Source organism: Clinocottus analis, unplaced genomic scaffold, assembly GCF_023055335.1.
Source record: "Clinocottus analis isolate CAN_PGR_092001 unplaced genomic scaffold, fCliAna1.0.p SCAF_24, whole genome shotgun sequence".
NCBI classification, from domain to species: Eukaryota; Metazoa; Chordata; class Actinopteri; order Perciformes; family Cottidae; genus Clinocottus; species Clinocottus analis.
In genome coordinates, this window is record NW_027175976.1 from 7,898,171 (window position 1) to 7,919,274 (window position 21,104).

General features: G+C 46.5%; 1 protein-coding gene across 3 annotated transcripts in view; it reads left to right on the forward strand.

The window, feature by feature from the left end:
• Positions 1 to 21,104, forward strand: part of LOC137793995 (neural cell adhesion molecule 2-like) — a 208,539-nt gene that overhangs the window by 136,490 nt on the left and 50,945 nt on the right. For all 3 annotated transcript variants that reach the window (XM_068590505.1, XM_068590503.1, XM_068590504.1), the window contains exons 2-5: positions 4,506 to 4,580; positions 10,219 to 10,425; positions 14,937 to 15,080; positions 17,656 to 17,793. In XM_068590505.1, coding sequence (XP_068446606.1) covers positions 4,506 to 4,580; positions 10,219 to 10,425; positions 14,937 to 15,080; positions 17,656 to 17,793 — 564 coding nt within the window. The remainder of the gene's footprint in view (positions 1 to 4,505; positions 4,581 to 10,218; positions 10,426 to 14,936; positions 15,081 to 17,655; positions 17,794 to 21,104) is intronic.

Genomic DNA, 21,104 nt, shown 5'->3' on the forward strand with positions numbered 1-21,104 from the left:
TCGCTTGGACAGGAACGTAACGGATTCACAAGAGCTTCCTGTACTTAAAGTCAAGCATCCTGATGCCAGAAGTCTTCCTCCTCACTGCTACCCGTCTTTTTCCATGATTTTGAATTATATTATCAGTTGTTTACTCCTCACCTCCCTGGAAAAAAAAACAAAAAAAACAACATTTTACTGATTGAGTTTGCCCCGTCGCCACACGGCCTCTTTTAAAAATACAATGCGCTCCGTTTCCCAGCATGCAGCGCTCCCTGGGAAAGCCTGATTGGGTTGTTGTGTTCGTTTGGAGTCGCTGTTTTCATCGTGTTTGTGAAAAAAGAAAAATGGAACTGGGATTCACAAACTTAATTGGACTTGAGTGCAATATTAATAATGTCACCTTCTTCTCTTAGCGAAGAAATCCGCGACATCTGCACTTTCCCTCCGTCCCTCGCCGCGGCTCACCTGAGCGCCGCCAAAGAACGCTGACTGTTTCCGTGTGTTTTGAAGCGTACCCCTTACTGGAAACCATCTTCTTCTTTTTTTTTTTCTACCTTCGCTAACAGCTTTTGAAGAAACGCGTGAGACGCAGAGGTTTCGGGTGAATACAAAACGTAGTAATTAGTATTTTATCTCCTCGCTCCCTTTGCTCTCGCTCTACCCACTCTTTACTTCCTGCCTTTGTCTCGCTCTCTTTCTCTGTGTCTACGGTTCAAGGGAAGAATTCCCTTCAACTCCTCCACAAAATCACAGACAATTAAAGCAGAGCATTTCTTTCGCCTGAGGGTCTATCTGCTCTGTGTGCTTAATACATTTGCACACACACACACACGCATATACAGTACACACACACACACACACACACACACTCTTACGTGTACAAACATGCACTCAGAGGCACGTTCTCTGTGGTGCATTTTGTTTAGCCGTGGCGTTTTCTGGAGTGCAGGATTATGGGATCACACTGTACCATCCGTCACTCAAACGTTGGATTCATCCCGCTGCTAAATTCAGCGGTACGTTTCAGTCTGCTCCAGATTTAGTCACACTGATTTCGCTGCTGGCAAGTGGCGCGCCGTGTCGCACGGGGTCCAGATGTCGCCGCCTCGTGTCATCGGGGGCCCTCCTCCGCCGTTGACCTCCATGGCCTCCAGCCGAGGAAAAGAAGGATCTCGCTTTTGATCCGAGAGATGTCAGGCGGGCGAGTTTGGCAACTTCAAATGGTCGTAAAATGATCGTAAGAGTCCTTTTCTCGCCTCCTCTCCTCGAGTGTTAGTCTTTCCCATCTAAAGGTGCGAGCGAAGGAGGTGAGGAAGAGGACCACCTTGCTTAAAGTGACTACGAAGAAGCATGTGGGAAGTAGTTGCTGTGGTTTTTCTTGATTGCTGTTTTGAAGCCTCCTGTTTGGCTTTTTGGCCGCCGCCATCTTGTTTTTTTGGAACTAGAAGTGAAGGAACTAGAAGGTGGAGCTATACGTATGACTGAATACTGTATTGTTAGGCGACCAAAATGTGACAATTCACTTTAATGAACTGAAAACACACTAAGGGCTTAAAGTTGGAGGCAGTAAACCGACATCACCGTGGTAAAGACATGTCAATCACAAGGCTGCCCCGCTCTAAACTCCTTGGTCAAAGTCCCGCCTCTTTTTATTTGAGAGCACAAATGATGCTGAAATTATTATTGTTATTATTATGGAAGTTTCACCGCAGGCACGTCCTGTATGGCATCGACCGTCTCGGACACATTACAAATGGAAATCAATGGTTTCGTCTTTTGTCTTCTTCTCCATGTCTCCAACCCCTTTCAGAGGAGCTGATAATTGCAGCTGATAATTGCTAGCGGGCTCATAACATATCGATGCAGCCTCTGCAATAAGCAGGTGGACGCAGCTGAAAACATTTCTGTAAACGGATATAATTAGTATGTCTCTTTGTGTCCCCACCAGGCGAGTCGGTGTTGAATAAACAAATTCTCCAATTTCTAATTCAGTCAGCATTCATATTAAAATGCCAATGTATATCCGCTGTGGGGATTGTTGTGTATTTCCGCTTAAAAAGGCCTGAAGAATGATTATTTGTTCCAGGTTGAACTTAATTACAGTATGTTAGTCACAACAATGACTCTGGCAGCACATGAAAATAAATTGTAAAAAAACAAAAAAAACAAGAGCTCAGGCCCCTTTTCCTTTTGCCTGCTGGGTTTTGTGAGGAACTTATTATGTGATCAATCACATACAGCATGAACGGGCCGGGATCAATTAATAATTGAAAACCGTTAAACTACTTGAAGCGCTGATAGGAATCTGCCTTAAGTCAGAGGCAAGGCTGTGTGGAAGGGCATCGGGTTAAATAGACATGATTAATCAACTCCAGAGCAGTGTTTGCATTCATTTCAAGCATGAAATGTGTATGCAGAGGGCAGCTGCAGTGCATCGTGTGTTTACTCTCCCACAATGCAATGCACAAAGAGCTGCTCACTGATGGCGGTCAGGAGGCTCAAAGAACCCTTACAGTGCAACATCTGTATTTTTCCAATGTTTTTGTGTCTAAATGTCTAAACTGGGCAACACTTTTTGAAAATGATCAATATACGTCGGCTAAAAGTGTTTGTTTTGGGGGAAAAAAACATTTAAATTTACCGTTCGCTGTCTGTTCGCTCTGAGAAATATTCAGCTTTGGAGATCTTTTAGAGAACACTAAGCTTCACACCGATGACCCGCCCTGCTCAAACGCAATAAGAAACCGAAAGCGAAAGCTGAAGAAAGATGTTTCATTCCTCTGCAGGGTTGTCAGACACTTAAAACAACAATCTGAGTCTGTCAAGGCAACAACAAACACTTTTAGTTGAGTTAGACGCCGAGGAGTTACCCATCGCAGCCTGGACTAATCTAAAAAGCAGTTGGCCCCATTAGTCAGAGGAAAATAGGGTCCAAGTTGAAAAAACATCTAATTTACTCTCAGTTAGCAGTTGTGGTCCAAAGTCACATTTCCATTGATGAGGCTTGTCCTGCGTACTTTCTCGTTAATATGAAGTACATGAACATGTGAGCGCAGCGCTGTGCAGCTTCATGCCAGTTGAAATAAGGGAACACGTGTCTGTAAATGCGTCGCCCTCTGCTCTTCAGATCGAACAGCGGAGCTGCACAGTAAAAATGATTGAACGCATTGATAAGGCGGTCGTGTTTCGCCTCCTCTGGCGACGGTGGCAGTGCCCCTCTACTGCCACCTGTAGGCAGCCTGAAGCCGGGACAGGTGGCTCCCAGTGAGGACCCCGGTGTGCGACGCCGACGGCCCCCCCGAGCTGCAGATAATCATTTCATCATGTCCTCCATTATTGACAGGCGCCCTGAGCTCTGCTATTGAGTTCCCCTCGTTGTGGATGGAATTAACAGCCATTAGCGTATCATGCAGCATGTGCGTGTGAATCTAACTGTGTGTGCGTGAAAATACGTGTGTGTGTGTGTGTCTGTGTGTGTGTGTGTAGCTGGAGTTTGATCCTAACTAGAGGAGCAACGCATGAGGAGCGTGGGTATGACAGGCTCATCAAATATCTCTCCTCGCTCTGCGCCGCGGCGAGGCTACCGCTGCGTCGAAAAGGCTCCAGCCTAAAATTGACCCTCTCCCCACTGAGTTGCCAATCATAGCTCATCACATTAGACGTGTAGACACACACTCTGCTCCCGCTCGCTGCTCCGCCATGCAAACACCCTCACACCTCTTTGTCAGCACAGCTAAAACCCTGCTTCTCTTTCTCCCTTTTCATTTGGAAATTCACGTCAGCTAAGACGAAGCTAGCTTACTACCTTCCAACGCGTCCAGCGGAGCCCTGTGTTGTGAGGTTTCTTACAGTAGCGGCGCACACGTACAGCCTTTTCGCTGTCATTAATATGGATTTCTTCCAGCAACATTTCCTTTTAGCGTTTTCTTTCTTTATTCCAGTGTGTTCGGCTCTCAAAAGAACCTTCGCGAAAAAATGCAGGACACCACAAGCAGTTATTTACAGATATCTGCTATTTCTCAGCTTCTTAGCGACCCATCCCGCTGTTATTCACTGCACACGCTCATTGTCAATAGCGACAACTGCAAATAGCACTACCTCCGGCTGAAAGGATCCCGTTCATTGTGAAACTGACTGACAAGCCTGTCACCAACAGACGTGTGCCTCGTAATAGGTATCAAGCAAATCTGTCTCTTTGAAAGGAGAAATGGCTGAACGGGAACTCTGAGGTTTGGATAAAAAATAGAAACTGTTCTTTTCACCAGGGACCATGATCCTATACCTGCAACAGCTGCAAATGTGGTCATTTATGAGAAGCTTCAGAGTCATACAGAGGGATATTTGTATGTATGCGGCTCACTGCTTTTCATGTTCATGCAGTATATGCTGACTTTGAGAGGGATATGATCCTCAGATAGTTTAAAATCTCTATTTGAAAGCGATTTCATGTTGTCCACAACTAATCCCTTTCCTCTTGTTTCTCTTTCTGTCTTTCTCCATCCTCCTTTCCTTCTCTATTACAGCTGCACTGCAGGTGTCCATATCCTTGAACAAAGTGGAGTTAAGTGTCGGAGAGTCCAAGTTCTTCATCTGCACAGGTACAACAGCCACACACTGTTTTTTATGTGGATGTACGGTGCGTGTGTGTGTGTGTGTGTGTGTGTGTTTGGAGGCAGGTCGGGCAGGCACCGGGGGGCCTTGCATCTTCGCCTCTGAAGCCCGTTCGTGGTTTTGTCTGACAGCGAACGCGACACAATCCGTGCTGTCCATATGGCGAGTGACTCTTTGACTCAATGGGCACCGGCGCCGCACCGGGACACCTCGGCCCTCCTCCTCCTCATTGTACCCTCAGAACCGTATATCAACACTCGGCTCCCACAGAGAACCTGCCGCCCGCTGCCAGTGGCTCCGTAGGGCGACGGCACACTCTGGCAGGCCCGGCCCGCCTCCCGCCGGCTGCCTCTTCTCTCCTGCCAGCCCACTCAGCGTGGCGCTAACAGCCAAGGGAGTAGAGGCGCACCGCGGGAGGAGCATCGGCGGGGTGCGGAGGTCTACCGTGTGCTGAGGAGGACAGAACGGAGGGGGCTAAAAATGGAGTTGAATGGAACCAAGCTGGCAGGAAATGAAAGGCAAAGGTAGACGCTTTTATTGTGAAAGAGCTCAAGCGACAGAACTGAGAAGAAAGGAAAAAGCTTTGAGGCAAAAGAGGGTTGGAGGTGGGAGATAAATAGTCACCATCCAACGTTGAAAGTGCGTGGGTGGAAGTGTCTGTGTCGCTTTTTCTTTTGCCCTTTTCCGTTTTTTGGTTTTGTTACCACGTTCACATGTGGTCCTGCCAACTGGAGTGGGCTAAAAAAGCTAAAAAAGCAGAGCAGAACAGTCAGAGGCAAAATAAATAAATAAAAGCACAGCCCAGTGGAACCAAAGTGAGCAAACTTTTTAGCTTTTAGCTGCTGGGTCCCGCTGCACGAATGTGGCCCACATGAATATGGATTGGAAGAAGAAGAAAGGAACGGCGAGCACAGAAAGGCAATCATATTGTATGTTGATTCACGGCTGCACGCCGTTTGCGAGGAAGACGCAGAACAGGGAGGTGAACGTGTTCTTGAGAGAAAGGAACCCGGGTGAAATCAATTCCCTCGTTCGATACAAATCTGTCTTGTTTCAAAAGTTTGCCAGGAAGAATTGGCAGCAGGGTTAAAATGATTGAACGGCTCATTTCTTCCAAGAGAGCGCACTTTTCTTGAAATTGCTTCAAACATGCTGTTTTAGGTCAAAAGCACGGTCAAACCCCACGTCGACATTTCGATATTAACTTGCTTTTTTCTTGTCTGCTCCCAAATCTTTTCTACTTTTAAACTGTTTCAACTGAAAAGACCTTTTCCAGTTCATTCAAAGCCTCTCCATTCTTATCTATACCCGTCAATGAGTCAGTATAAAACATTCTGGGTTTACTTTTGCAAGACAACAACTCAGCTTCAACTTGAGCTGTTGCTTGTTTGGTCACTAATATTTAACCTCACACGGAGCAAGTATATATAATGTAGTTGCAATGGTTTAATAGTTAATGTACATATGGGAACATGAGAGGATGTGAACAGAGTTTCCTGTCCCATCAAGACCGTGTACAAATATTGTGAATTGAGACATCAATGGAATAACCTCTAAATGATTTTAGTCTTCTTTTTAAACAAAAAAAAAAAGCCTTTCATCTCCCGTCCTCAGAGCGACAGATGTGGCATCTATTCATGAGTTCTTGCTTTTAGGAGAAAATGCGACACGCAAACTCTTTAGCTGAATTTGCTTTTATTCATTAACTCGCTGCACCGACGTGTGTTTCTTCTTCTTCACGCCTCCACAGTGAAACGCTCTAAAAAAATATGTTTTCGCGGCGCAGACTCTGAATTGATGCATAAAGGAACAGCAGAAGGTACACATGGGGTCAAGAAGACGAGAGAGAGAGAGAGAGAGAAAGAGAGAGAGAGAGAGAGAGAGAGAGAGAGAGAGAGAGAGACACTACATTTGTGCTGGTTTCACCTTGCACCTCAAATTAATTAGTTTTCTTGGTTTGTTTGTTTCCATCATAGTTGTGGGAAAAGGTCAGAGGCTCTGTGGTAAATGCATGAAATGAGAGATACCACTGTTCCCAAACATAATTATGGCGCTTGTTGTACAACAACATGTATTATGTTGTACAATCAAACATTGTTATTTTGCAAAGCTACATTTAGCTGTTTTGAATGGATGACTCACAGTAGCAGGATGCTTTTGAATGCACGTCTATGTTCCAGTGGGTTGTTGTTTTGTTGGCATATAACCACACTGATCATATTATTAAAACATACACATGCAAGAAACACCAGTGTCTTGTGCTGTTGCAGTAGATCCTGCAGCCCTCTGGAGGAACAATATCCAAAACTCATTCCCTCATTATTTAATGATGGTGGTGGAGTCTGCTGCAGAACCTGCTCTTTTGTTGGACCGCTTTTATTAGGCCTCTGCGAAAAAGCCACGGCCAGAGGAATAACTTTTAACAGCTTTACCATACGACTAGTCCATTAGATTTTGATGGGCAAAGGTCAAGGTCATGACCTTACAGTACGTCCATCCCACTGTCGTGTTCATGATAGTTCAGGAAACGAGGGAATTTCTTCAATTTTTTTGCACAAATGTCCACTTTCTTTGGATTTCGGTGGTCAAAAGTCACGGCGACCTCATTAAACATGTTCTTCGGCCATAACTGAACAATTCACACAAATGTCCAATAGGATTTCAGACAACTCGACCTGTTGGCGGTTTTGTTGTCTGTCTAAAGTCTCCAATTGGCGCTCATCTGTGTTGAGATTCAACATTATTCATGGCATTGCATTTCTCTTTTAAAACCAATATAAATACTACCAGGTGTCAGGAAAAAGAAATGTGACTGATAATAAAAACGAAACAAAAAAAAAGACATTTTTGCAAACACTTTGAAACGCTCAATTAGACCTTTGTGAGGAAACAAAGAAACCCCAGAGAGAGAGAGCGGCTCTCCTGTCAGGGTTAAACGAAGCTGAGCTCCTGGCGTGACAAATAAGGAGCTGGATAAACTGGTGTTTAGGTGTGCGTTTAACCTCCCCTAAGACTGCGGTGGCAGGAAGCCAGAGCAAATGTGTTGGCTGCAAAATAATAAAACAAAAAAAACAAAGGCGGCCTCGCTGGTCAAAGCAGATCCAACAGCCCCGACGCTTCCATGTGGTTTTCCTTTCAAATGCGGCTAACGAGCGCGGGGAGGAGGTCGCGGCCTCCCGCGTCCCAGTACGCCCCGAGATGAAGAGGCCGAGATGAATATGTAGCTGATAATTTTGACATCATGTCAAGCTAACCCCCCCGCCCCCTCCCTCTCCTCCTCCCTTCTCCGTACATGCTGACCAGTGTGATTCCTTTGCCTGCTCAGCTCTTGTTCTGGGCGCCGCTATCTACTTCCCCCGGAGACCTGAATCAATTACGGCCACGGCTCCGTGTGTCAGCCACCGCGGGGACGTGGGAGTGCTCGGGCTCGCACTCGAGCTAATTCCGGCGCCAAGGGGCACGTCTAGTCAATAATCTGCCTGGTGCAGGAGGCTTAGATCGCTTCAATATTTCAGTTTCTTTATATTGCTCCCTCACTGCTAAGGAGGATCATAAACATTGTCTGAAAACACCTTGCAGACACAAAGCGCTGCTGCTTGCCGGCAAGTTTTTGATTTCGACGTGCGGTTAAAAAAGAAACGAGTGGAGCCGGCGATCAATCAGCGCGCTGCTGTTAAGACATTTGGAAAGCACCTCAGCAAGAAATCTTCATTGTCTTTTCACTCCAAGAGCACTCGCTCTTGTCAAGAATCGGTAACAACGCCCAGAGCTTATGCAGATTTGACAAGATGTGGTCGTAATGCCGCACGCGGGGAGGCGGGACCGAGCGCGGGAAAAACAGTGCAGCCGCGCTCCCGTCTTCTCAGATCATCTGTGAAGCAAATGGCCTGTCAGCCGCTCCGGCGACATCATCTCGCAACATATTACGCTGTCTCCGCTGTCAACAGACTGTAAAAAAAAAAAGAAAAAAAGAAAAAATGGCAAGGGGTGATAACGCTGTAATGCTAACAGGTATAAAGAGACGCCTGTAGCGCTGCTCGACACTTATCTGTTCCTCACGAGGACCCGCATGCCGCACGCGCGCAGCGGCTCCGGTGGGAAGCCGCCTGTGAAGGAAAAGCTTCTCCCGTAATGTGATTTCAGTCGCGCTCGGCGTGCGATTGCCTCGTCGGAGTCGCCGGCGTCGAAACTAACGAGCAGCGGACACGCGCAAAAACATTGCTAGCGGTGTTAGCACGCTGGGGCGACGAGTGGGAGACTGCTGGTTTTATCTGGGGAGAGAGAGAGAGAGAGAGAGAGTGAGAGAGAGAGAGAGAGAGATAGAGAGAGAGAGAGAGAGAGAGAGAGGGAGACGGGGCAAATCAGCTCATCGCTTTCAATTAATGGATTTTCTTTTACATAACCGTGCATGCTGGGTAAATATGTCCGACAACAAGACATCTCCTCGCAGTGGCCTCTTGAGATGAACCGTCGCACTTCATCACTCCGGCTGAGCAGCCGGAGGTTAAAAGCTTTGCTCAAGGGCATCTTGCTGATAGTTACTGAGGGGAATAGAGAGCATCTCTTGCCACTGGCTTTTCCCGTTTTTCCCGAAACACAACTGGTTTGTCGCAGACTCGCATTGCGCCTATCATCTGCTGTTTTTCGTTTCCTCGTTTGGATCCAGCGAGCGGTCCCTCGGGTGCTGGACCAGCCTCTGTCCATCTCCTCTTCAAGGCTCTGGCTGATTGATGGGCCAAGTAATGGCCCTCCACACTGACACTTTTATCTGCAGTATTTACAGGCAAAGGGCACCTGCTGCTTGCAGATGGCCACGTAATCTCCCCCAGTAGCCTGCAGAGGAGTTCATGCTCCACGGGCTACATATGGCCGCCATTTTTTTTTTTTTATCAGGGTCGATCAGGCCCGCCATCTTCTCCTGTGTTTCGTGGCTCTGTTTGTGCGTAATCTTGGAAGCGGGAATGGGATTTACAGCTTACATATGTCGCTGTTCCTTTACAGATTTATAAATTATGTAAATCCAAGATTATGACTTAATCATATAATTTCGGTGCCATCTGTTCCCTCGACAAGTTCCAACATTAACAACGTCGGATTGGTCTTCGGCTGCGATGCATCGACATATAAAACCTTTAGCAGCTCTAAATGAAGACAAAGCATCCCCGATACGCAGTCTGACTTTTATCACATTCACCAATTAAATGAATTATCGTGTAGACCAACACATTCAGATGAGAACAAGACGCACAAACAAGCAAACAAGGCTCCAAGCGTCCAATACAAACAAAAAACAACAAAAAAAGCTTTTTTCAAACCACTACCGCTTGACTCACTTCATGCGTAGAGATGCCAAGGTAATGTCACTCGTGGGCAACGCAATACTTTCACAAATAATCGTGGGACCGAACGTCAACGGGTTCAACTCATTGGACCAATTTATACAATACATAAAGCGGCTGGAAGTCAAGCCGTTTTGCAAAGAACACGATCCACTCTCTTCAGGCATTTAAACGCTGCGATTAGATCTCAAGGGTGAGTGGGAGTAATCTTGGAAACGTCTCTTTCTGAACATAATCATCACGATCACAAACGTGTTCTCTCTCTCTCTCTGACTTTGCTCCGCAGCTATCGGCGAGCCGGTGAGGCTGGAGTGGTACAACCCCCAGGGCGAGCGCATCCTGGCCTCCAAGCGCATGGCGCTCCACACGGAGACGTCGCGATCCCGCCTCATCATCTACAACGCCATCATCGAGGACGCGGGCATCTACCGCTGCCAGGCCGCCGACGGCAGCGGCCACACCGAGGAGGCCTCGGTGGTGCTGGAGATCTACCGTAAGCTCAACGGCGGTCGACTCCTTCATCACTTTGTTGCCCTCCCCGAGGAGAGGCAGACATGAAGGGAATAAAGCGCTCGCATTAGTGTGCGAACACAGCTGTAGCCGGCCCCTTCACATTCTCAGCCGCAGTCTGGAGCCGGTGGGAACGTCAGCCGTGTGCGTGTCTGTGTGCATTGTGGGTCCACGTCGTACCTCTGACTCTGCGTGCGAGAGGCTCATTCTTGTGATTGAAGTGTAATGACAGCGAGTAATGCCATGGGACTCGCGTCCCGCCAGGCTCAATGAGGGAGGTGGCACCGAGGCGAGCCCGCCCCTGCTGACCCGTCACCATTTCCCGGGGAAAACCTAATGCTACGAGGCGGGGGCGGCTCTGTGGTTGCAGACGCCGTCCCGCCGAGGCCTCCGTCCTTCACGGCGAGCAGTGAATTAATCGGCGTGCGTCCCGTTGCGGCGTCCTTGAGCGGAGACGTCCAACTTCACCCTCCCGTCAGCTCGTTGGCTGAGGAGAAGAGTCAGATCTGAGATCGCTGCCTTCATGTATTTTAACGGCTGATAACTAAATAAGTGCAACAATTAAGATTTAAATGTGTAAAATGAGTTTAATATCAGACTTAAGACTTTCCATTTGGTGTCTTGTAGAGACTTTCTGACGAGTGTGATGTACATTTGGACTTCAGGTCTTCTTATCTGCCGGCTAATTCATGTGTTAATTCACACCACTGTGGTTGCACGTGTGAACTCACAGTGACTGTAGGATTTGGCATCAAAAATAGAAAAATGAAACATCGGCACTGTGAAATACAACACGAGACAGAGAGAGATGGTGTGCAGGGAGATTAAGATTGATGTATAATTTGCATACTGGCAAGTGGGCGGGACCCACAGCCGCTACGACATGAAAATATCAGAAGATTCTCATTTCTGTGTTTTTTTCTATGCCAAAACGAACTGCCACTTGTCTATGAACCCTCCAACAGATCACGGTATCCCAGCTCTGCCCAGTGGACGTGGTCTTAGAGAGTCTCTGGTGACGAGACGTCTCGCTGCACAACATTTAGTTGAAAAGTTTAAGTTGATAAAATCCTAGAATCCTTGCCAGATCCCCTTTTAGATACAAATGATACATTTCCCCAAAGTTACAAAACCATCTGTTCTGTGACAGGAAATGCATCAATGTTACAATGCAAAAGACACACACACACAGACACACACACACACACACACACACACACACACACACACACACTACGATGACATAAAGAACCAAGTGAATTCCGAGCAGTGAATAACCTAAATACTGAGATACACCGGGACTTTGATCAGGAGTTTTCCTCCGACTTTAATTGGAGGAAACGTCAAGACACAGGGATTTGATTCCAGCAGACACACACACACACACACACACACACACACACACACACACACACACCTACACACACACGCCTGAATCATCACCTGCGGTGTGGTTGCCTTTTTCATCCTCTCCCGGTGAACCATTAGGGGAGACATCGCGGCCTCAATCACACCTGCCACCACTCAGCACCTCGCCTCGTTCCCCACGTAACCAGCTCCCCTAAAACTATTGTTTCCGTGGTAACAGGGCGTCACTCATCCGGGCGCCCCCCCCCCCCCCCCCCTCACGCATCCCACCTTTTCTCGGTATATATATCTCATGAGCAGCATGCGGATGAAAACCCGCCTGGAGCTCCGGCCTGCCGCTCTGCCAGCGCACAGCCGGAGCAGCCGAGGGCTCCGAGCGCGCTACAACATGTTGAACACCGATCTCCCAACCTGAGGGGGAGGAGGTGTCGACATCCTCTCAGCGGCTGTCGACACCTCCGTGATGACCTGGAGTAATCATGTTACATGGAGTGGGAGATCAGTTTTGAGTCCAAAAACTGGTGCCGGGGCTTTCGGTTAACGTCGCACAACACACAATAAAGCCGTCCTGAAATATCTCCACGGTGGCCGACGCTTTGCCGCGAACCCGCGTCCCGACATTCACGCTCCCAAGAGGATGAAACTCTGGACGAGTGCATGAAAGGGTTTCCATGAAAGGATGTGTCTGGTCACTGGGGGTTGAGGCCTAAAGACTCCTCGAGGTCGCTGTGGTGCCACCGTGTGGATCCTGAGTAAAATCCCTCTGGAAGCATTGAGTGTTTTCCCTCAAGAGGAATCCTAATAACTTTGGTTGGGACTGAACTCTTCATCGAGCTCCATTCCCCCAATGTCACTTTGTCTAATACTCTTTCAAATTAAAGACATTGTGTGTATAGTGATGAGCAAATGTTGGCATCGTCGCCATCGTCCATTGAAGTCGCCGCGGTGCTGCTAGCGTGGCTGCCGACTCGTCCTCTAAGATAAAACTCCTGCCGGCCCACACAGAAGATGAACAATTTAAATAGCTTTCCTCTGAAAGTTCCCTGATAGCGGCAAAAAAAAAAAAAAATCTGAAATTGCTTTGAATTAACAGCAGCAGTTTGCTTCCTTTTTTTTTTTTTTGCAGCCACACAAGGTGACAGGAAGCTCATAATGAAGTCAGCCGGCTCCTTTCATTTCCTCTCAGCTTATTGATGGACGATGCAGTAAACCCCGCAAAGCCCGTTCTCCTCAACCCAGCTAAAAATTGGCCAGTAAAGACAGGAAACCAACCTGCCTCCCAGTTGAGCGAGGTCCAGGGAAATTGGCTCGTCAACATGTCGGACACTTATCCTCGCGGTGATGTGAAGGCGAGCGGGCGAACGAGAACCCTCCCGGAGTACTGAGTATATTTTGAATCCGCTGGTGTCAAGTGTGCAGTAGAGTGTTACTCTGGAGAGGATGTTTCCCTTACTGATTCTCTTGTAGAGCAGTGTGACAACAAAAGGGAAAGGGAATGGAGACAGGCGACACCAGAAGTCTTCAGACCTGAGACACGGAGGGATGGAGGGGGAGAGAGAGAGAGAGAGCGAGAGAGAGAGAGAGATCTGGGAAGTGAAAAAGGGACACAAGAGGGAAATTGGTGCAAAAAGAAAGGAGTGAGTGACAAAAACATGCAGCGGCATCCTTGAAGTTAATGAAGACGCTGCGATGCCGCGCACGTTCGGCGGGGCGGAGGGTGCAGCCGAGGAGAGAAAGCTCATTTTGGGGAGCAGCCTGGCATAAATCACACAGCGAAAATGCTAATGCCGAAGCCTCAGCTAACGGAAGGGACTGATAGGGAAGCCGCCGCCGCCACCGCCGCCGCCGCCGCCGCCGCCGCCGCTGATTTATTCGCACCTTCACAATACAGCACGCAGACGATGGCAGGTGGTTGCTAGCTCGCGGCGCCAGCACATCAAAGACGGCTATCCGGGAAAAAAAAACAAAAACGAGAGCGCCGGGGTGGTTTGGAGGGAGGATCAGGTGCTGTTTGTGCAGGCGTGCTGGTCCAAGAACAGTGTCCCCATAAAAGCAATTTGTCAAAACACCAAATGTTTGTCAAGGGGGAGGACGCCGCTTCAAACCGCCACAGAGTGGAATCTATTATTGAAGCGCTCCCGAAAACCAAGAAAGAGTGAATCAAAGGCTGCCTGTGTCCTTGTCTAATTATGCAAACACAAGGGCTGCGGAATAGCTCAGCTCATTGATTTCTTCTTCTTCTCCTTCTCCTTCTTCTTCTTTTTTTTTGTCGTTGTTGTGATTGGCAGCGAGTGTAACAGCCACCCTTCTGTCTCCTCTTCGGTTTCATCTGAATCGCCTTATCTGCGTCCCAGAAAACAGTCAAAGCCGGATTTAGCTTTTGTTATATTTGATTTTCGGGAGCGAATCCGTCCGTCCGTTTCCAGAGCACACATTGTTTCCCGTGTGCCCGTTTCCCCAAATACTTTACGCCAGGATTGCGAGGCTCTAAGTCACACGACAGCTGCGCTTAATGTAGTTTTTGGCGACTCGACCTGCAAAGTTCTACGGGACGGCAATTTGGGATCGGTGGAGATGGAAATGTCCCGAAGCTTTTGGGTGGTTTAGTGTGGACCGGTTATTCCACTGTTGGTGATCCCTTTTATTTACTTTTCATTGGACGCCATCGTCAAGACTAATGGCGCGCCCATCAGCCTCAACTGAACTTGGAAATGTTAGCTTTGGTACAAGGGCAGCTCATCCTAAAGCTGGAACCAGTACAAAACGGTAAACACAGAGTATAGGTGTAGTTTTAGGTGGAAAGATACATATTCATAGCGCAGAAACACAAAAACCTTGAAGAAAACTATCGCTTCATAACGTCCAGGGGGGACATTGAGAGGCCATCCCAACACTTACACCTGCATCATCAATCCAAAAATTGGATGGAAATGTGTAATAAAGCATCTTTCCTAGACTCCTAACCCCAGATTCTGTGTCAAAGCCGTCATCCCTAACAGGACAGGCAGTTTTCTTTCTTCATATTTTTCCTTTTGATGTTTCAAACCTGCGATAAATTGCTCTGAATGCTCGCAGAACGAAACGACATATAACACAAATCCATCTCCATGTCGTTTCATCTCCCAGAGCGGCTGACGTTCCGGGACGTTCAGTCGCCGCAGGAGTTCCGGCACGGCGAGACGGCGGAGGTGGTCTGCGACGTCATCAGCTCCCCGGTGCCCGCCGTGGTGTGGTACTACCAGGACAAAGAGATCACCGAGGAGCACCACAGTAAGTCTGCTCGCCCCGCAGCGCGCTGCAGCGCGCTGCAGCCCGCCGTCCGGCTGCCGCTTCCCTTTCTTTGTGTGAACGGTGATCACTGGCTGGAGGATGCTCAAGAGGGTGGATGGATATATGATAGATGATAGCAGCACGTTCAAGAGAAACGTCCACAATGTATATTCTGGAATATAATAGTGTGGAAGCACATTTCCACCTGGACATTGTTCTCTCAAAACTATGACTTTCTATCTCATAATATGACTTTCTATCTTATAATATGACTTTCTATCTCATATTTATGACTTTTTTTTAATCTCATAACATGACTTTCTATCTCATAATATGACTTTCTATCTCATAACTATGACTTTCTATCTCATAATTATGACTTTCTATCTCATAATTATGACTTTCTATCTCATAATTATGACTTTCTATCTCATAATTATGACTTTCTATCTCATAACTATGACTTTCTATCTCATAATTATGACTTTCTATCTCATAATTATGACTTTCTATCTCATAATTATGACTTTCTATCTCATAATTTCGTCTTTCCAGCTCATGATTTAAACTTTCTAGTTGTTAATTTTGACTTTTTCTCTCGTAATTTCAATTCATCTCATAATTTGGACTTTCTATCCCATAATTACCTCATTTTATTTCATCTTTCTTTTACTGGCTTCCATTAAACTTGAAAAAACGTTATCTCTCTTGTTAGCTGCTTTTAGGAATGACATACAAAGACTAAATTAAAGGTACCCTGTGGAGTTTCAGAGCAATGTTTTCTTGTATCCCGTGGTTTAGTGTTGCTCTAACGTGCCAAGAAATGCAGCGAAGAAGAAGAAGACTGTTAGTAAGCAAACATGAATATAAAATATGTAGGTTTTAAAGTCTTCGGAGTAAAAAAAACAGCTTTGTAAATGTTTTATGAGGATGGAAATGCGTCGGGCTTGTTTATCGGGCCCTTAAGGATACAAAGAGTACCATTGTTTGTTTACTCCGCATGGAACCTTTAAAACAAAAGGCCTGAATGGGAACAATAGTTTAGAAAATGGATGGAAAGACAAGTTTTTGGGGGAACTAGATTTTTTAATTAGTTGATATTAATGAAGTCATTGAAAACATATTTTTATAGCGTATTAGTATGAGCGGCGGGGTCTTGCAGGCTCGTCTAAGTTTAAGTAGTTTTGTGTATCTAACATCAGAGATTTGTGTTTTTGCTTTTACTCGATGAAGCATTTTCGCTTTGAGTGTTTCGTGTTTAAATCTTAATAAATAATAAGGTACAATGTTGTTTATTCAGTTATGAATGTTCATGTTATAGATGAAACAAAAGTTAACGCCGAAAATCTCATTTTCGGGGTTTAAAGATTCAGTTTTGTGATGAAATAAATATCAAATTTTGTAGATTATGAACATAATAAACGTGAAAAGAATTACATTTTGAATGCAAACCTGCCAAACGCGCTCGATTATTAAGAGGAAAATGCTCACGAGTCCCATTTGTCTCTCTGCATGAACAGAAGAGCCAACGTGCCAAAAAAAAACACTGTTCTCTAGGAAAAATGCTATTTCCCTCTATTGTGTGGCTTCACAATAAGACAAGGATATCTAACGCTATAAATAGAAATCCCATCAGCCCTGGAGGAGGCGTATAACTTGGACTGAAATCATGTTAACAAGCGACTGAGAGAATGGATTATAGAGCGGTTGGACGGTGACATTCGGAGATGCCGCTTCCCGCGAGATGCCGTGCAAAAACCAGCCGTCTGAAAAGAGCTATTTCTTGCAAAAAGGCGAACATAAACTCAATCCTGGAATAATTCACAATCGTCTTGTCAATCATACTTGATCCAAAGATAAATCTCCCGTAAAGCCCTTCCCCTTTAATCCCCACTCTCGTGCTAAAAAGGGGCCGCTGGAAGTGGGGAAGCACTCGCAGGACAGATTAACTGTCGGCAGTATTAGTTTCTGAGGCAGGTGCAATAGTAGGAACCACGACACCGGGTTTCATTATTTCTTCCCCTCCTCCGCCCTGATTTACAACTCTCTACACCACTTCCCCATCCTCCATCTAGACAAAATGCACGCCTGAACACTGATTAGAAAGAGTGACCCCTCGAATCTGTCACGTTTTTTAATTGAAATTCAAATCTTCGGTGCCGCGGTGACGATGAAACGCGCGGAGGAGACGTTTTTCTCTTCTTTTTTTTTTAATCATTTCAGTCTAATTAAAATGCACGGTTATAAATATCTTTGCTGGAGAGGAATGAGATAGAAGGTTCCATCACTCCCGGCCAATCTGCCAGTGGCCACAATGGGCGAGAGTGGAGACTGTAATTGCGCGAGTGTTTATCTGTGTGGACTTTATCAGGTAAATGTGCTCAAGTGAAGATTGACAGTCCACTGGAGAGTGGAGATGGCAATTTTCTCCGCTGTTTTCCTAACTTTCTTATCTCGCCTCTCTCTCTATCATACACTGTTGTTCTTTTGTCGTTTCCTCCTCCTCTCTCTCTCTCTCTCTCTTTCTCTCTCTCTCCTCCCGTCTGTCCTCCTCCTCTTCGCCCGTGCTGTGAAGGCAGGTTCCAGGTGCTGCCAAACAACAACCTGCAGGTCCGCCAGGTGACCAAGGCCGACGAGGGCGTGTACCGCTGCGAGGCCAGCGTGGAGGCCCGGGGCGAGATCGATTTCGTGGACATCGCCGTGGTGGTCAACGGTGAGCTGCAGATTTGTGAAACAGCAATACAACCACTCAATGCACGGAAGGGAGACTTGCATCAGTTAACCTTTTGGAAACCCGCTTCCATTTGAAGTCCCAGCATGCCCCATTCAGACAATCCTTTGGCATATAATACGTCATTTTTCCATTTTTGGTCCTTCTATTAGGTCCTGATATTTCCAAAAAGCTGTCCTATTGACTGCTCCAGGAGGAATCTGGCTCATATCATGCTGGATGTTCATAGTTATGATCAAAATATCTTTTAAAAGTCTTTTTTTTGCAGATATACCTTTTTATTCCCAAGACTTTACTGAACAAATACATACAATAAAACAAGTATTGGGAAAAGGAGGTCTGGAGACAACATTGGTTCCACAGTTTCCAACGGGTTGTGTGTCCGTGAAGAGTTGTGGGGCCAAAATATCCAAAGTTTTAGTTCATCCTATTTAAGTCTTTGTGTCATTACTCTGATATCATTAGCTGTGTGCTTTGACTGTGACCACGAGAGCACCAAAATCCTAAAAGTCAATGTGTTAAAGACATCGTTGGGCTCATCCTTTTCTCAAACTTTGGGTTTTAGCTGCAAACCGAATGTTCAAGAAGATGCACCCCTACATCTCCACAGTCTGTGCCTCTCGGTTCCTCTTGCAGACTCTGATAATGTGCAGGAATGGCGTTCCAAAGAGTCTTGAATCGCTTGAAATTGTAAAACCAGCTGCAGGATAGTTTTAGTTGTCAAGCATAATCCTCTTAGGGGTGACATAACCCAGTAAACAATCTGGTTCCTCTCATTGAATACAAACACAAACCTCCAAAAACGAGCTGCGAAGTGACGGAGCTTTAACCCTTTGAAAAAACAACAGCTTTGGTTTAAAGGGATTCAGAATCAGATGTTTTACATCATCTCCTGCAAGGGAACCGACCCTTTCGGTCTGATGAGGCGTAAAGCCACATGTATGCACTGAGTGTGTGAGCATCGCTCATTTGACATGCAATGAACTTGTGTTAAGCACTATTTAGCTGTGTTTAGCTGTTCTGCGTCACCTGAAGTTTGCTGCAAACGCATCTTTTCCTCTGCGAGTTCCAGCGACTCAGCGATGCAGAACACAGACACGCGCTCCTCTTCACAGAGTCAACAGATTAGCATGCATTAGGGATCGCGTTTCCTCTGCATGCACAAGTTATCCCGTCGCTGCGGATGCCACAAACGAACGCCGAGCAATTTCTTTTCCCCACTGAAGCCCGCACGGCGCCTCGGGTCCGCAGACGCCAGCACGGAGCACAGACGTCAGTGTCACATCGCAGGAGCTTTTAGCCCGTCTGAACAGAGCTGTCGGCTTTGACGCATTCAGGCTCCGATATCTTTGAATCCTCTGCGTTCTTCAGTGCGACGGGACAATTTTCAATTGCTGGCGCCTCCTGGTTTCCTCGTGAATCCCCCCACCCCCACCCCGAAAAAAAAATCTAAAGGATGTCGTTTTAATTTTCTCATTTGTCCTCATTTACAGCGAGTCACCTGAGACCGCCGAGGTGATTGAAATGTGATTTCGCTCAGGCCACGAGCGTCGCGTAACGCTTGAACGGCCGCAAGATTGTCCCTGCCTATGTAATTCTCTCCCCACCTAATGTAATAGCGGAGCGGCCCTCCGCCCCAAAAACTATGAATTGCATTCAATTTAGCACACCACTTACCTCACTTCTGAGGAAGATCCAATAAGCCTGCTCAATGAGGCACGACCTATTATTGCAGCGACACGACACTTGCCGTGTGGCGCCGAGACGGGACAGTCTGCAGAAGCAGAGAGGAGCTCCGAGACTTCCCCTCGGCCTCGAGGAGCCTCACTCGGCTGATCCCGAAAGACTCTCGCACTTAGCGAGTTCAGCCCGAAGTCAGAATCTGATTTAAAGCGACGCCATTTAGTCTGGAATAAGTATATTAAGTGCTTTGAGAAAACTTAATGAAACTTAATGAGTTTGTCCAATATGGCACCCCCATCTGTTACAGCAGTTCATCTTAAAGCTGTTCTTTTAAATGTCTTTTCTTGGCATCTAACTTTTATAATGTAAGGGTTAAAGCTTCTAAAATACTATTTTTATATCAACAATTATTCAAATGACTTTGCCTATTGCGAAGGGATGGCTCTGAGGGATGAATCTCAGGCGATGATCAGTTTTTAAGGTCTTTCAGAGTTTTTGGGGGTTTTGACGACACACAACTTTAATGATTTTGCTCGCTCTCGTTGGTCTCATCAGCGATGTTTCAATACTTTTATTTATGCTCACACGACCCCAAACAGCAGACAAAGTTATCAACCAGGAAGTAAACACAGTGAAGCACTCAAGTTATGCGTTTGTGGAGAAAATGGAGCTAAAAGGAAGGTGAATACTGGACTCATGTTCATCTTGCATTGGCTTAAAAATGCAAATGAGGGCTTCTATCAGTGATTAAGTGATCAAGATACAGTATTGCCTGTTGAATTGTGACAGAGATGGAAATGACACTTACTTAAATCCAAATAAAAGGAGCTGGCATCCAGGTATGTGCTTGTTGTACAACAGCAGTTCCACAGAGTTGTTTTCCTATACGCAGAGGCCTGTACGTGATGTTCATTCCCTTTTCCTGCCCTGAAGCTAGACGTGTTAAATCTCTTCCCCACTCTGAAGAACTATTTTTGTCGGTCTAGAAACAGGAAAGAATGGTGTTCTCTCTCTATGGCACTGCCTTTATATTTATGGGCCTTGTCACTTGGAGAATTCACTGGGGTTATTCCTTTTCGTGAGGGAAATAGCGGAGCAACAATATCCGTCTTAGCAGAGGATTTCCAAAGGAACGGGAAGCCAGAGAATGTACTTTATCGACAACAACCTGGAATGGTCGAACAACACAGAGGCCCTGAACACAAGCAGATAGAGCCGATTGCTGGGAGGCTCGGGTATATCAATGAGTGCAGCGCACTGCATGTTTTATCAATCAGCCGCGGATGGTGGACGGTTTTCTGTTGTGGCGCCTCGGGGATGTACCAGCGAGGCCGGATAAACACACTGATAAAAAATAAACAGGTGCATGTCTGAAGACCCCAGGAGGAGGAAGAAAGGACGAGGTGTAAACCGAGAGCATCTTCAGGCCGCACTTCGTCCCCTGAGGTCCAACATTGAGCACTTTAAGCTCTCTTTTAAGCCAAAGTCAGGCTGCACATTGATCCCGGTCCATTCAGAACCAGTGATCGCCAACGGAGAGGGAGCTGAATCTACCCAAATCCTCCTCCACTGCTTCTGGGATTCCAACATTGCAACCAAAACCTGAGTAT